At 40.0% G+C, this 12,116-nt stretch overlaps 1 protein-coding gene across 3 annotated transcripts in view; it reads left to right on the forward strand.

The window, feature by feature from the left end:
* The first annotated feature begins 9,691 nt into the window (after positions 1-9,691).
* ACTN2 (actinin alpha 2) overlaps positions 9,692-12,116 on the forward strand; it is a 72,630-nt gene continuing 70,205 nt past the window's right edge. For 2 of the 3 annotated variants that reach the window (XM_053207420.1, XM_027046951.2), the window contains exon 1: positions 9,692-10,027. In XM_053207420.1, coding sequence (XP_053063395.1) covers positions 9,902-10,027 — 126 coding nt within the window. In that variant the 5' untranslated portion in view covers positions 9,692-9,901. The remainder of the gene's footprint in view (positions 10,028-12,116) is intronic. The other variant, XM_027046950.2, reaches the window with a different exon arrangement.

Genomic DNA, 12,116 nt, shown 5'->3' on the forward strand with positions numbered 1-12,116 from the left:
CCACGGTTCTCTGATAGGAACAGTTTGGAGTGTTTTCTTCTAAATGCAAAACATTTTATAGACATATATAATTTTCTTCCACAAAAGCCATCACTTTTGAAAATTGCCTTTCGTTTCTAAATCACAGACATCAAAATTGAGAGATTCAGCCTCCTACACACGGACATTTGTCCATGTCTAAAGGGTAGATTCACAAAAATACAATTTCTGGGTCAAAGGGTATATTTATAATTTTTGATAAGTACTAATAAATCCTTTCCAAAAAGGTTGCATGGAATTCACATTTTAGAAACCTGTACACACACACACACACACACACACACACACACACACACGAGTGTGTTCAGAAAAACAATTAAGAGGGTAATATGACATAGCCGTTGAATGTATGGGTTTTGTAATAATCCACTTCATGTTTGAGCTGTGTGACCTTGAACGAGTTCTACAACCTACAATCACAGCCCCTTTCCTCCTGGGCGGATGAGCAGATTTAATGGACACTTTCTATAACAAGATTACCACAGTGTTTATCATATCAGGAGCCCTTAATAGATACTATTAATGTGGGAAAATCTGGAAAACAAGTGTCACTAGATAACAGAAACAAACTTTCTGTGTGTTGCTTATTGTCTTAAAATATTTGAAACGTGATCATGTGGAATCAGATTAGACATCTTCTCTACAGCTCCAGAAGACAGACAGGGCCACTAATGGGTAGAGGCGACCTCACTTTTCCCAAAAATAAGATGAGTTCAGGGGCCCATAGATTATTCCATTTGGTGGGCCTATGTAAGAAAAAAGAACACAAAATTATGAACGCACAATTTGGTACAAAGTCTTTGAGAGGCCATACAAGCAAAGATCTCTGAAATTTAAGATTCAGTGAATCTACTTTTCGATAAGTCACTTTTGGGGTGGTGAGTCTTCCGCGACTAGAAAATTATTTTCTATTCATACCAGCCATCCCATAGGTCTAGAAATAATGCAGGTAAGCAAGTCAAAATTTTTTTCTTTATTGTATTCTCCAGTTGATTCCTATAGTGGGTGGGAGCTGGAGTAGCTAACATCGAATAGATCTGAAATTCCTCAGTTTCTATGAATCTAGAAGTTATTACCCTATATAAAAATGGCCTAAATATATGCATTCGGAAAAAGAAAGAACAAGTAATTCACAATGTTAGTTATTATCTTATACAATCAGTATGAAATCAGAGTTAGGTTTTTTGGGGGAAGCAAGGATTGTGTGATTGCAGTGAAACAGGAGGTTGGAAAGGGGACTGGGCAGGCCCAAGAAAAGATGACAGGAGGAGACAATGGAAGGAGGAAACCAGGAAGGGAGGAAATGAGTAAGGTTGGAATATCATTGGCAGGCTATTTGGATTCTTAAAGAGAACGTGATTCTTGAGCCATGGGATTTTTCGTTAGCTTGAGGCGAGAGAATGGCTGGTGAGAGTTAAGGCAGTTGACCTCAAAGAAGCCTTGATGAGGAGCCTGTGAGAATGGAGACATGCCTTCTCACTGTGGTTCTGTCGCTGGTTAGTTGATCTCAACCAGATCCCAAGAGTGCCTGGTAGTGTTTAACAGCAGTCCCGGGTTCAACTTCTGTTTCTGACAACTGTTAGTGATACCATCTTGGGCAAGTCACTTAATTTCTCTGAGCCACAGGTTTTCCCTCTGTGAAAGAGGATAGTTATACTTACTTTGGACATAGGTTTTTGTGAGATTTAAATTAGGTAGCATCTGAAACATTCTCCATAGTTCCTGACACAAAGCAATTAATATATGTTGACTGTCTTTATCGATTTTTTAAAAATTATGGACACCTACCAGATACTGTTTTTTTTTTTTTTTTTGTATCAGGTGTAATTGGTATTCCAAACAGTATAAGATAAGTCCTCTAGGAGTATATAATCCAGTGAGTAAAATTATATATTATTATTTGCCATTCAAAGCAGTATTTGTTAGTTACATATCTAAAGGTTATTTAGAATGCAGAGGTGACTCACTTCGGGCTTCAATTAGCAGGCGTTGTGTTAGAGGAGCAGGCATTTTAGATGAGTCTCCCAAAAGGGGCAGAATTTTAAAATTGAAACTTGTAAGATATATTGAAAGAACTACCATTGATAGATACTGAACCAGTACAAATTATTGAGGCAACAGGGAAATACACAGTTAATTTTAATTGTAATTTTTTAAAGTGTATTTATTTTGAGAGAGAGTGAGAGACTGCAAACAGGGAGGGGCAGAGAGAGAGCGAGAGAGAATTCCAAGCAGGCTCCGTGCTGACATCTCAGAACCAAGGTGGGGCTCAGTATCACGAACTGTGAGATCATGACCTGAGCCGAAATCAAGTGTTGGGTGCCTAACTGACTGAGGCACCCAGGCGTCCCCAGAAAGTTTTCTTATGCCCCTTGTAAGCCTCCCTCCTCACCCTAGCTTGCATTTTCTGGAATTTTATATAAATGGAATGGCTGAGCTATATGTAGGCATATGTTTAATTTTTTAAGAAACTATCAAACTGTTTTTCAAAGTGGTTGTACCATTTGATATTCCCACTGACAACATAGGAGAACTCTAATTCCACCATGTTCTTGCCAGCACTTGACATGTTCAGACTTCTTAATTTTAGATATTTTTATGGGTGAAGTGGTATCTCATCATGCTGTGTGTGTGGTTTTTTTTTTTTAAGTAGGCTTCACACACAGTGCGGAGCCCAATGTGGGGCTTGAACTCATGACCCTGAGATGAAGACCTGAGCTGAGATCAAGAGTTGGATGCTTAACCAACTGAGCCACCAGGTGCCCCATCACAGTTTTAATTTGCATCTTTCTAGTGACCACTGATGTCAAGCATTCTTTCATGTGCTTGGTTGCCATTAGTATTTGATGAATTATCTGTTCAAGTCTTTTGTCCATCTTTTCACCAAGTTGATCATTTTCTTACTGTTGCACTGAGTTGTTAATATACTTTTGGATATAAGTTTTGATTCAATATATGATTTGCAAATGCTTTTACTATTTTTCCATACTACTGAGTTCAATCTCCTAATATTTTGTTGAGGATTTTTGCATCTGTGTTAATTAGGGAAATTGGACTGTAGTTTTCTTTCTTTTTTTCTTGTTTTGTTTTTGTTTGTTTGTTTTGGACTGGTTTGTTTTGCCTGGATTTGGTACCAAGATAATTCTGGCTTCATAAATGAATTCATAAAATGAAATGTTCCTCTCTCTTCCATTTTCTGGAAGAGATTGTGTAGGATTGGAGTTATTTCATCTTTAAATTTTGTTAGAATTGTCCAATAAAGCCAGCGAGGCCTGGAGATTTCTGAAGATGATTTATTTTTTGCACATTGATCTTATATCCTGCAGCACTGATAAATCCATTTATTAGTCTAGAACTTTTTTGAAGAACCCACTGAATTTTCTACATATTTATTCTGTAATAATTATTATAATAATTATATTTATATTATAATTATTATAATATAATAATTATTATTATAGAACTTATTCTATACTAATATAATAATATACTAATATAATAATATACTAATATAATATACTAATATACTAAAAATATATAATATATAATATATATAATATATTATGGGTATATATTGGATATATACCATGGATATATATTATATATATATTCATTCATTATATATATATTATGATATATATTATTATATTATATTATATTATATATATTATAATATATATAATATTATAATATATACTAATATATATAATATGTATAATATATATACTAATATATATAATAATATACTAATATAATATACTAATATAATAATATACTAATATATACTAATATAATAATCCTATAATAATAATGATTTATTATAGAAATAAAATAAAGAGTTTTATTTCTTCTTTCCTAATTTGGATGACTGTTTTTCTTCTTGACTGATTGCCCTGGCTAGAATTGGTAGTACAATATTAAAAAAAAATTTTTTTAACGTTTATTTATTATTGAGAGACAGAGCATGAGCATGGGAGGGGCAGAGAGAGGGGAAGACCCAGAATCTGAAGCAGGCTCCAGGCTCTGAGCTGTCAGCACAGAGCCTGATGTGGGGCTTGAACCCACAGACTGTGAGATCGTGACCTGAGCTGAAGTCAGACGCTTAACCGACTGAGCCACCCAGGAGCCCTGCTAGTACAATATTGAATAGAAGTTGTGAAATCAGATACACCTGTTATGGTCCTGACTCGTTTTTGTTTTTAAGGAGAAAGCATTCAAGTTTTTAATAGTAAATTTGATGTTAGCTATAGTTTTTCTGTTCTTTTTTTATATGCCCTTAATTAGCTTCAGGAAGTTTGTTTATAATCCATTTTGCTAAGAGTTTTATCAGTAATGGATGTTGGATTTTGTCAAATGCTTTTTCGTATCTATTGAGATAATCATGTGGTTCCCCTTTTCGAGTCTGTTAAGATGGCAATAAATCTATCTGTTTTTATAATCCAGCAATTCCACTTCTGGGTATTTATCTAAAGAAAATGAAAGCACCGATTTGAAAAGATATGTGCACCCTTGTGTTCATTGCAGCGTTATTTCCAACAGCCAAGATACGGAAGCCACCTAAGTGTCTACTATAGATAAATGGACAAAGAAGATGTGGTACATATATTTTTAACAATGGAATATTATTCAGCCATGAGAAAGAATGGAATCTTTCCATTTATGACAACATGGATGGACCTAGTGGTATTATGCTAAGTGAAATAAATCAGACAGAGAAAGATACATACCATATGATTTCACTTACATGTGGAATCTAAAATCCAAGCAAATGAACAAACAAAACAGAAACAGATTCATAAATATAGAGAACAAATGGGCGGTTGCCAGAATGGAAGGGGGTAGCATATACGTAAAATAGGTGTAGAGGACTAAGAGGTATAAACTTCAGTTTTCAAATAAACAAGTCACAGGATATAAAGTATATAGTCAATAATAGTGTAATAATTTGGTATGTGGATATATGATCAACTAGACTTAGCATGATGATCATTTCACAATGTATATAAATGTTGAACCACAATGTGGTACCCCTGAAACTAATATAATATAGTCTGTCAACTACACTTCAATTAAAACAATAAAAATTGATTGATTTTTGAATATTCAAACCACTCCTGAATTCCTGGAATAAATCCCACTTGATTATAATGGATCCAATTTGCTAAAATTTTGTTGAGAGTTTTTGCTTTTATTTTCATGAGAGATACTGATCCATTGCTTCCTTATACTATTTTTATCTACCTTTGGTATCAGACTAATACTGGTCTCTAGCATGAGTCGGAAAGCAGTCCTTTCTCTTTACTTTCCTGGTTGTATATAACTGGAATTCTTTCTTAAATGTTTGATAAAATTTACCACAGAAGGCATGTTGCCCATAAGAGATTTTATGTGTGTTTGGGGTGGAGTGGGTGGGAGAAGTTTTAAACTACCAATTGAGTTTCTTTAATAGATACACGGCTATTCAGAATTTTTATTTCTTCTTGAATGAGCTTTGATAGTTTGTGTCATTAAAGGAATTTTTTTATTTCATCTAAGCTATTGAATTTATTGGCATATAGTTGTTAGTAATATTCACATATTATTCTTTTAATATCTATAGAATCTGTAATGATGTCACTTCTTTCATTCCTTATATAGATAATTTGCATTCTTTTTTTCTCTTTTACAATCAGTGTGGCTTTAAGTGTATCAATTTTATTGATGTCTTTTGGTTTTGGTGTAGGCTTACTGATTTTATAAATTTTCCTCTACTGGGTTTCTGTTTTACATGTTTTCTCAATTTCTACTTTGATCTTTATTATTTCATTCTTTTGTTTACTTTGGGTTTGCTCTGCTTTTTTTTTTTTTCCTAGTTTTTTAAGGTGGAAGCTTGAGGTCATTAATGTAAGATAGTTCTTTTCTTTCTTTTAAATTTTTTAAATGTTTTATTTATTTTTGAGACAGAGAGAGACAGAGCATGAGCAGGAGAGGGGCAGAAAGAGAGGGAGACACAGAATCCCAAGCAGGCTCCAGGCTCTGAGCTGTCAGCACAGAGCCCGACGCGGGGCTCAAACTCACAGACCGTGAGATCATGACCTGAGCCAAAGTTGGACGCTTAACCAACTGAGCCACCCAGGCGCCCCAGATCATTCTTTTCTAATATAAGCACTTAGGACTACTAATTTTCCCTTAAGGACTGTTTCAGTGGCACCCCCAAACTTCTGATCTTTTGTGTTTTCATTTTCATTTAGTTAAAAAAATACTTTCTAATATCTCTTTTCATTTCTCTTTTGATTTTTTGGGTTACCTAGATGTTACTTAATTTCCAAATATCTGGGGATTTTCTAGAGATCTTTTGGTTACCCATGTCTAATTTAATTCTATTGTGGTCTGAAAGCATACTTTGTAAGACTTGTATCCTTTGAAATTTATTGAGAACTGTTTTATGGCCATGAATATGATCAATCTCACTGCTTATGCTGGTTTTCCATAATCCCCAAGTTTCACAGATGTAGCCTGTTCCCACTGTGTGAACAGTGGGTTTCATTAGAAGAGAGGAACACTGAACTTGGGGATTCATGACTTTTATAGCAAGAAGCAGCAAGACTGCTCTTTGTTTATGGGTAGACATTACTTCATCTGTCAAGGTTGCCCATTGCAAATACGACCTCGAGAAATGGCCTCGATAAACTGCTGTCAGGGTCCTACAATTTTGGCATACCTGCAAGAATATGTAGGCATCCTCAGGACCCCGGTGGATCACCCCTCCAACGATGTCACTGAAGCTCTTTTCATTCTTTTGGATTATTTTTTTTCTCTCTGTATTTTGGATAGTTTCTATTTCCATGCTTTCAAATTCACTAATCTTTTCTTTTGCAATGTCTAATCTGCACTTAATCCCACAGTGTATTCTTCATCTCAGATATTGTAGTCTTCATGTCTAAAAGTTTCACTGAGGTCTTTTAAAAATATCTTCCATGTTTCTATTTAACTTTAAATTTTTAAAAAATGTTTGTTTCTTTTTGAAGGAAAGAGAGAGACAGAGCATGAGCAGGGGAGGGGCAGAGAGAGAGGAAGACACAGAATCCCAAGCAGGCTCCAGGCTCTGAGCTGTCAGCACAGAGCCCAACATGGGGCTCGAACTCACAAGCCACCCAGGTGCCCCTCTTTAACTTCTTGAATATACAGAACATAGTAGTAATAACTGTCTTAATGTCCTTGTCTGGTACCTAATTTGTGTGTCAGCCCTGGGTCAGTTTTGATTGATTGTTATTCTCATTATCATGGATGATATTTCTCTCTCTCTTTCACCTGAGGGAATCTTTGATCGCTTGCCAGATTGTGGTTTTTACATTGTTGGGTGCTGGATATTTTTGTATTCCTATAAATCTTCCTGAGCTTTTGTTCTGCGATGTAGTTCAGTTACTTGGAAACAGTTCAGTCACTTGGTAACAGTTTATCCTTTTGGGTCTTGCTTTTGCGATTTTTACGACTGTTTGATGATTTGCTAGTCTGGGTTAGAGTCATGCTCATTCTAGGAGTAGCCAAGGAATAATTAGTTCCACAGTACTGAGACAAATCATTCCCAAGTACTCTACTCTGCTCCACTGCTCTGTGAATTATGAGTCTCTGCCGTCCGGTGGTTGGAGCAGACACCCGCCTGGCCCTGTGTGAATGCTGCGCAGTCTTCCCCTTACTCCTCTGAGATGGCTGTCTCAGCATATCATTTAGTGTAGGGGTAATTTCCCCCCACTTCTGAATACTCCATCTGATGCCCCGTGAATTGTGAGGTTTTCCACTCTGGCTAAGGAACACAGGAACGACTCAGGCCCTTTATGAATTCCAAGGACCATTGCTACTGGGTCTTTTGGCTGCTTCTTTCCTTGGCCTCAGGTATTTTTCTCCCATGCATTCACTGATTGGACTAGAGGGACAGTCTCTGCAAATCTCCAGGGTTCTCTCTCTTTGCAGCTCTCTCCTCTTCTAATAATTGGGTCTTGCAAAATCTAGCCACCTTGGTCTCTCTGAACTCCCAGCCTAGGGAGACCATTGAACTATGCATGGGTCCCCTTTTATTGTATTGCACCTTAGAATCTACCTCTAGGCAATAAACTGGGGAAATCATAGTTTTCATGTTTTTTTTTTTTTTTAATTTCCTTCCAGCATCCTCCTTCTTTGCCTGATGACCAACGTCTTGAAAATCTTTGTTTCATAGATATTTTTCCCCTTGATTTTGGTTGTTTCAGGAAGGATGGTAAATCTGGCTTTTATTCCATCTCATCTGGAATCTGAGGTCCCCCAGTTAATTTTTTTAAGACTAAGATGACAGTTTTTATCATTGTCGATACAGTTTCTAATTGTTAAAGTTTAGTGGCAAACTTGTTCAGAGAGTATGACTTTAATGCAAAATATAAGCTTAAAATCTTAAATTTAAATCCAGGCAAATTAGTTCAGTCACTGTTTCCAAGAGTGCTTATTCCTTCAACAAATATTTGAGCACCTACTAAGTAGCAGACATCCTTCTAGTTGCTGGTAATTCCGGCCGTGAGCAAGGCAAAATTTCTGCTCTCATGGAATTCATGTTCTTTCTAGTGAGTATGTTTCACAAAATGTTAATGCAGCATATATGATAATTTGTCAAAGTCTTTTTGCAAAAAGCTCAAAATAATAAAAGTAAGTGATGTAAAAATTCCGAGGAACAATGATAAATCTGAGCATAGTTTCAGCTTGAAACATGTGAAGAAACTAAAAGCTTTTGAATCACAAACAGCTATGGAGCATCTGTGGGCAACTTTTATTCAATTTGGACATGAACTTCAGAAGGCACATTTCCTGCCTATCAGCTCACATCTAGTATCCCAGTGTCTGGATTACAGTAAGCGCTTAATAAATACTCGATGAAAAAAATTTCAACCTGCTTGTCCCAAAGGACCTCACCTCGGTTCCTCCAGGGCATAACCGATAGGGAATAGCTAACCAGAACCACAGGAATGAAAAGGCTTATGTGCAACATATCAAGGCGAGTTTTAAGTGTAACATGAAGCTGGCTGCTCGTCCTCCATTGTCAGTGCTTTTAAATTTATGACTGGCAGCTGAGAGCTGATACTTCCCGCCTTTGGTTAGGTTCCTGACATTTTAACCCGGTTGATCCAAGTCCCCTGCCTTGATTTCCCCCAGGTGAGGGCGGGTAGAAGAAAACGAGGGGATTCTGTAGCTGTAGCTTTTAAACTTTACTTTTCAGGCGTGTATGTGCGTGTTATCTATGGAAATACGTGGAAAACGTGAATATGCAAATGATATATGGAAAACTTGGATGCGTTGGAGGTGGTCAGGGATCCCGACCATGGGTGCCCCGGGCCGGGGCCCGCGTACACCCACCCCTCCTCCCCGTAACCGGCTCAGGCGCCCGCAACCGAGCCCGCCGCCAGGCAGAAGGGTAAGTGGGAGGCGTGGGCTGGTGCATGCAGGCTCCGCTCGCGGCCAAGGAGGTTGGCTGCAGCCGCGCGATCGGGGACCCCCAGCCGCCCCGCGTCCCAGCCCGCCAGCACGTGCTCGGCGCAGCGGGGGCGGGGGCAGAGGCGGGGGCGGGCGGAGGGCGGGGCGGGGGCGCGGCCCGGCGGCCACGTGACGGGCGGCGCGGGTATTAAGCGGCGCGGCAGCTGCTAGCGGCTCGAGCTGGTGCTTCGCCCGCGACCCAGCGTCTAGGCGTGCCGCCCCGAGAGGAGCCGCGCGAAGGTCACCCCGCGCCCGCCAGTCCGCCGCCCGCGCCTCTGCCGAGCTCCGCGCGCCCGCCGGCCCCGCCGCGTCTCCGCCCGCCCGCCCGTCCGTCAGTCCGTCCGTCAGTCCGTGCGCGCCCCGCCGCAGCCCCGGCCCCCCGAGCGCCATGAACCAGATAGAGCCCGGCGTGCAGTACAACTACGTCTACGAAGATGACGAGTACATGATCCAGGAGGAGGAGTGGGACCGCGACCTGCTCCTCGACCCGGCCTGGGAGAAGCAGCAGAGGAAGGTCAGCAAGGGCCCCGTGCCCGCCGTCTGCGGGCTTGGCCCGCGCGTCCGTGTGTCCCGGTCCCCCCGCGGGATCGCCCACTGCGTGCACCTGCGAGTGGGCGCGTGGTGGAGGTGTTGTGTTGTCCCGTGTCATCGTAGCCCGCGTGCCCCGTGAGGAAGGAGAACACGTCCAGGGACGGGCACGAACCCGGGCGCCCTGCGTGTGTGCGTGCGCGCGAGTGTGCGTGTGTGTGTGTGTGTGTGTGCGCGCGCGTGTGTAAGTAACTGAAGAGTCACAAAACGAAAAACGTTAAAAGGGGAACAGTGTGTGTGTTTCTGCTTTAACCAGTGTCAGACCAGAACCTGAAAGTCTCAGGTCGGTCTGCTCCCGATCCCTGGAGTCTGTGACCTTCGCCGCAAGAGTTATACTAACCTGCACCACTGTGTTCATTTGCCCCCAGCCCATCTCTCCTCAAATAAAAATGTCAAGTGAGCATCAGCGTCAATGGGATAGTCACAGGGCTGCCCGAAGAGTAGATTTGCAAATCATTTCTTAAGTGTTTGGGGCTCCTAAGAGAGGGATGCTGTGTGGACACTAGACATTCACCAATGAAGTAATAATTATTTCACGCTCTATTTGTGGTTCATTGAGGTAAGCACACAGGGACGAGGGAGTCAGCCAACTCTGAAAGCTCCCGGCCCAACTTGGTTGGCGCTGTGGGGGCCCAGTGGAATATTCCACTATTTCAAGGTTTCTTCTTGATCCCCTTGGCTGGAACACGTAGAGAATGTTCACCAGGAGGCTAAACCCACCTCCTGTTTGGGCACAGAGCCTGGTAGGGTCAGGCATGCCATCGCAGACCTTCGAACCCAACTTTATGATGACAGTGTCATGACAAAAGCAAAGTGCCCTACACTCCCCCCTCCCCTATTTTTCTGGGGGTGGAGCAAAGTGGATTTCCCTTCTAAGGACCTGCTTTGACCTGAATAACCTCTGTTGACCATATGTGTGCATAGGAAGTGTAGCTGCCACTGTGAGTGAGTGTGCTGTATTACTTGGTGAATTAGTGTACGACCGTGGGAAACACGTACATCTGTACTTTCTCTCCCAGTGAGCAGTGTTAGCGAAGGATCTCTCCTGGAAGGATCTCTCCCTATTTGGATAATTGTCAAATAGCCAAGCATTGTTTTTATATCAAGATTCCTCTTTGGTTGTCTACCCTCTCTGGTAAAAATACATTTACTGTTACTACTTTAAACCTCAAATTTGGCTATATTTCACCCTCCACGTTAGTTTCCTAAGACTTCCACTATCCCCACTTTCTTGGAAACCAGAGAATTGGAAGTGATAAATATAAAGGAAAATAAAATTTCAAATCTTCTACAATTTTTAAATGACATTGTGAGGGAAAACACATGGATTATGAACGTGTCATCTGGACTAGGTGATGCATTGTCAAACAGAAGTTCAAAAGTGACTTTAATTTTTAGCATGAGTGTTTCTCTTTAAAAAATTTCCCCAAAGTTTTGATTGGTACATTTTCATGGTCATGGGTTTTTTGTTTTTTGTTTTTTTGTATGGGAAACAGTAAATAGCTAAGGAATGGGGCAGATAGTCTGCCCATCATTTTTAGGAATGATAGTCTGATCACAATGGTTTCTGCTTTTGTTTTTTAGTTTTGGATAGAGCTGATGTCAGTTTCCAAAAGCCACATTGACATATATCTCTTGTCATATTTTTTTTAATGCATTCACAATATTTTTTGATATAATGGCATTGTTGTAATTTTTGTTTTAAGTTTGGCATACCTGCATGAATATAATATAATTGGATAGCCCTTGACATACATTATTATACTTCCTGATCCCAATTCAAAAGAATGCTAAGTTTAAAGTGAGAATTTATTTTTATTTTTATTTTTAAGCTAAATCTGAGCTCACACACAGATCTTGCGGGTGTGAGTGGGGAATCCACTGCATTAGGACACAGGTCTGGACAGATCCAGAAGAGAACTCTGTTTCTACTTTTGGTATAGAACCTACTCAGGTCAATAAAATAGTATCGAGCTGTGAGCTCAGTGTAGCCAGAGCAGTGGCCTCTATTTATG

Source organism: Acinonyx jubatus, chromosome D2, assembly GCF_027475565.1.
Source record: "Acinonyx jubatus isolate Ajub_Pintada_27869175 chromosome D2, VMU_Ajub_asm_v1.0, whole genome shotgun sequence".
Lineage (NCBI taxonomy): Eukaryota > Metazoa > Chordata > Mammalia > Carnivora > Felidae > Acinonyx > Acinonyx jubatus.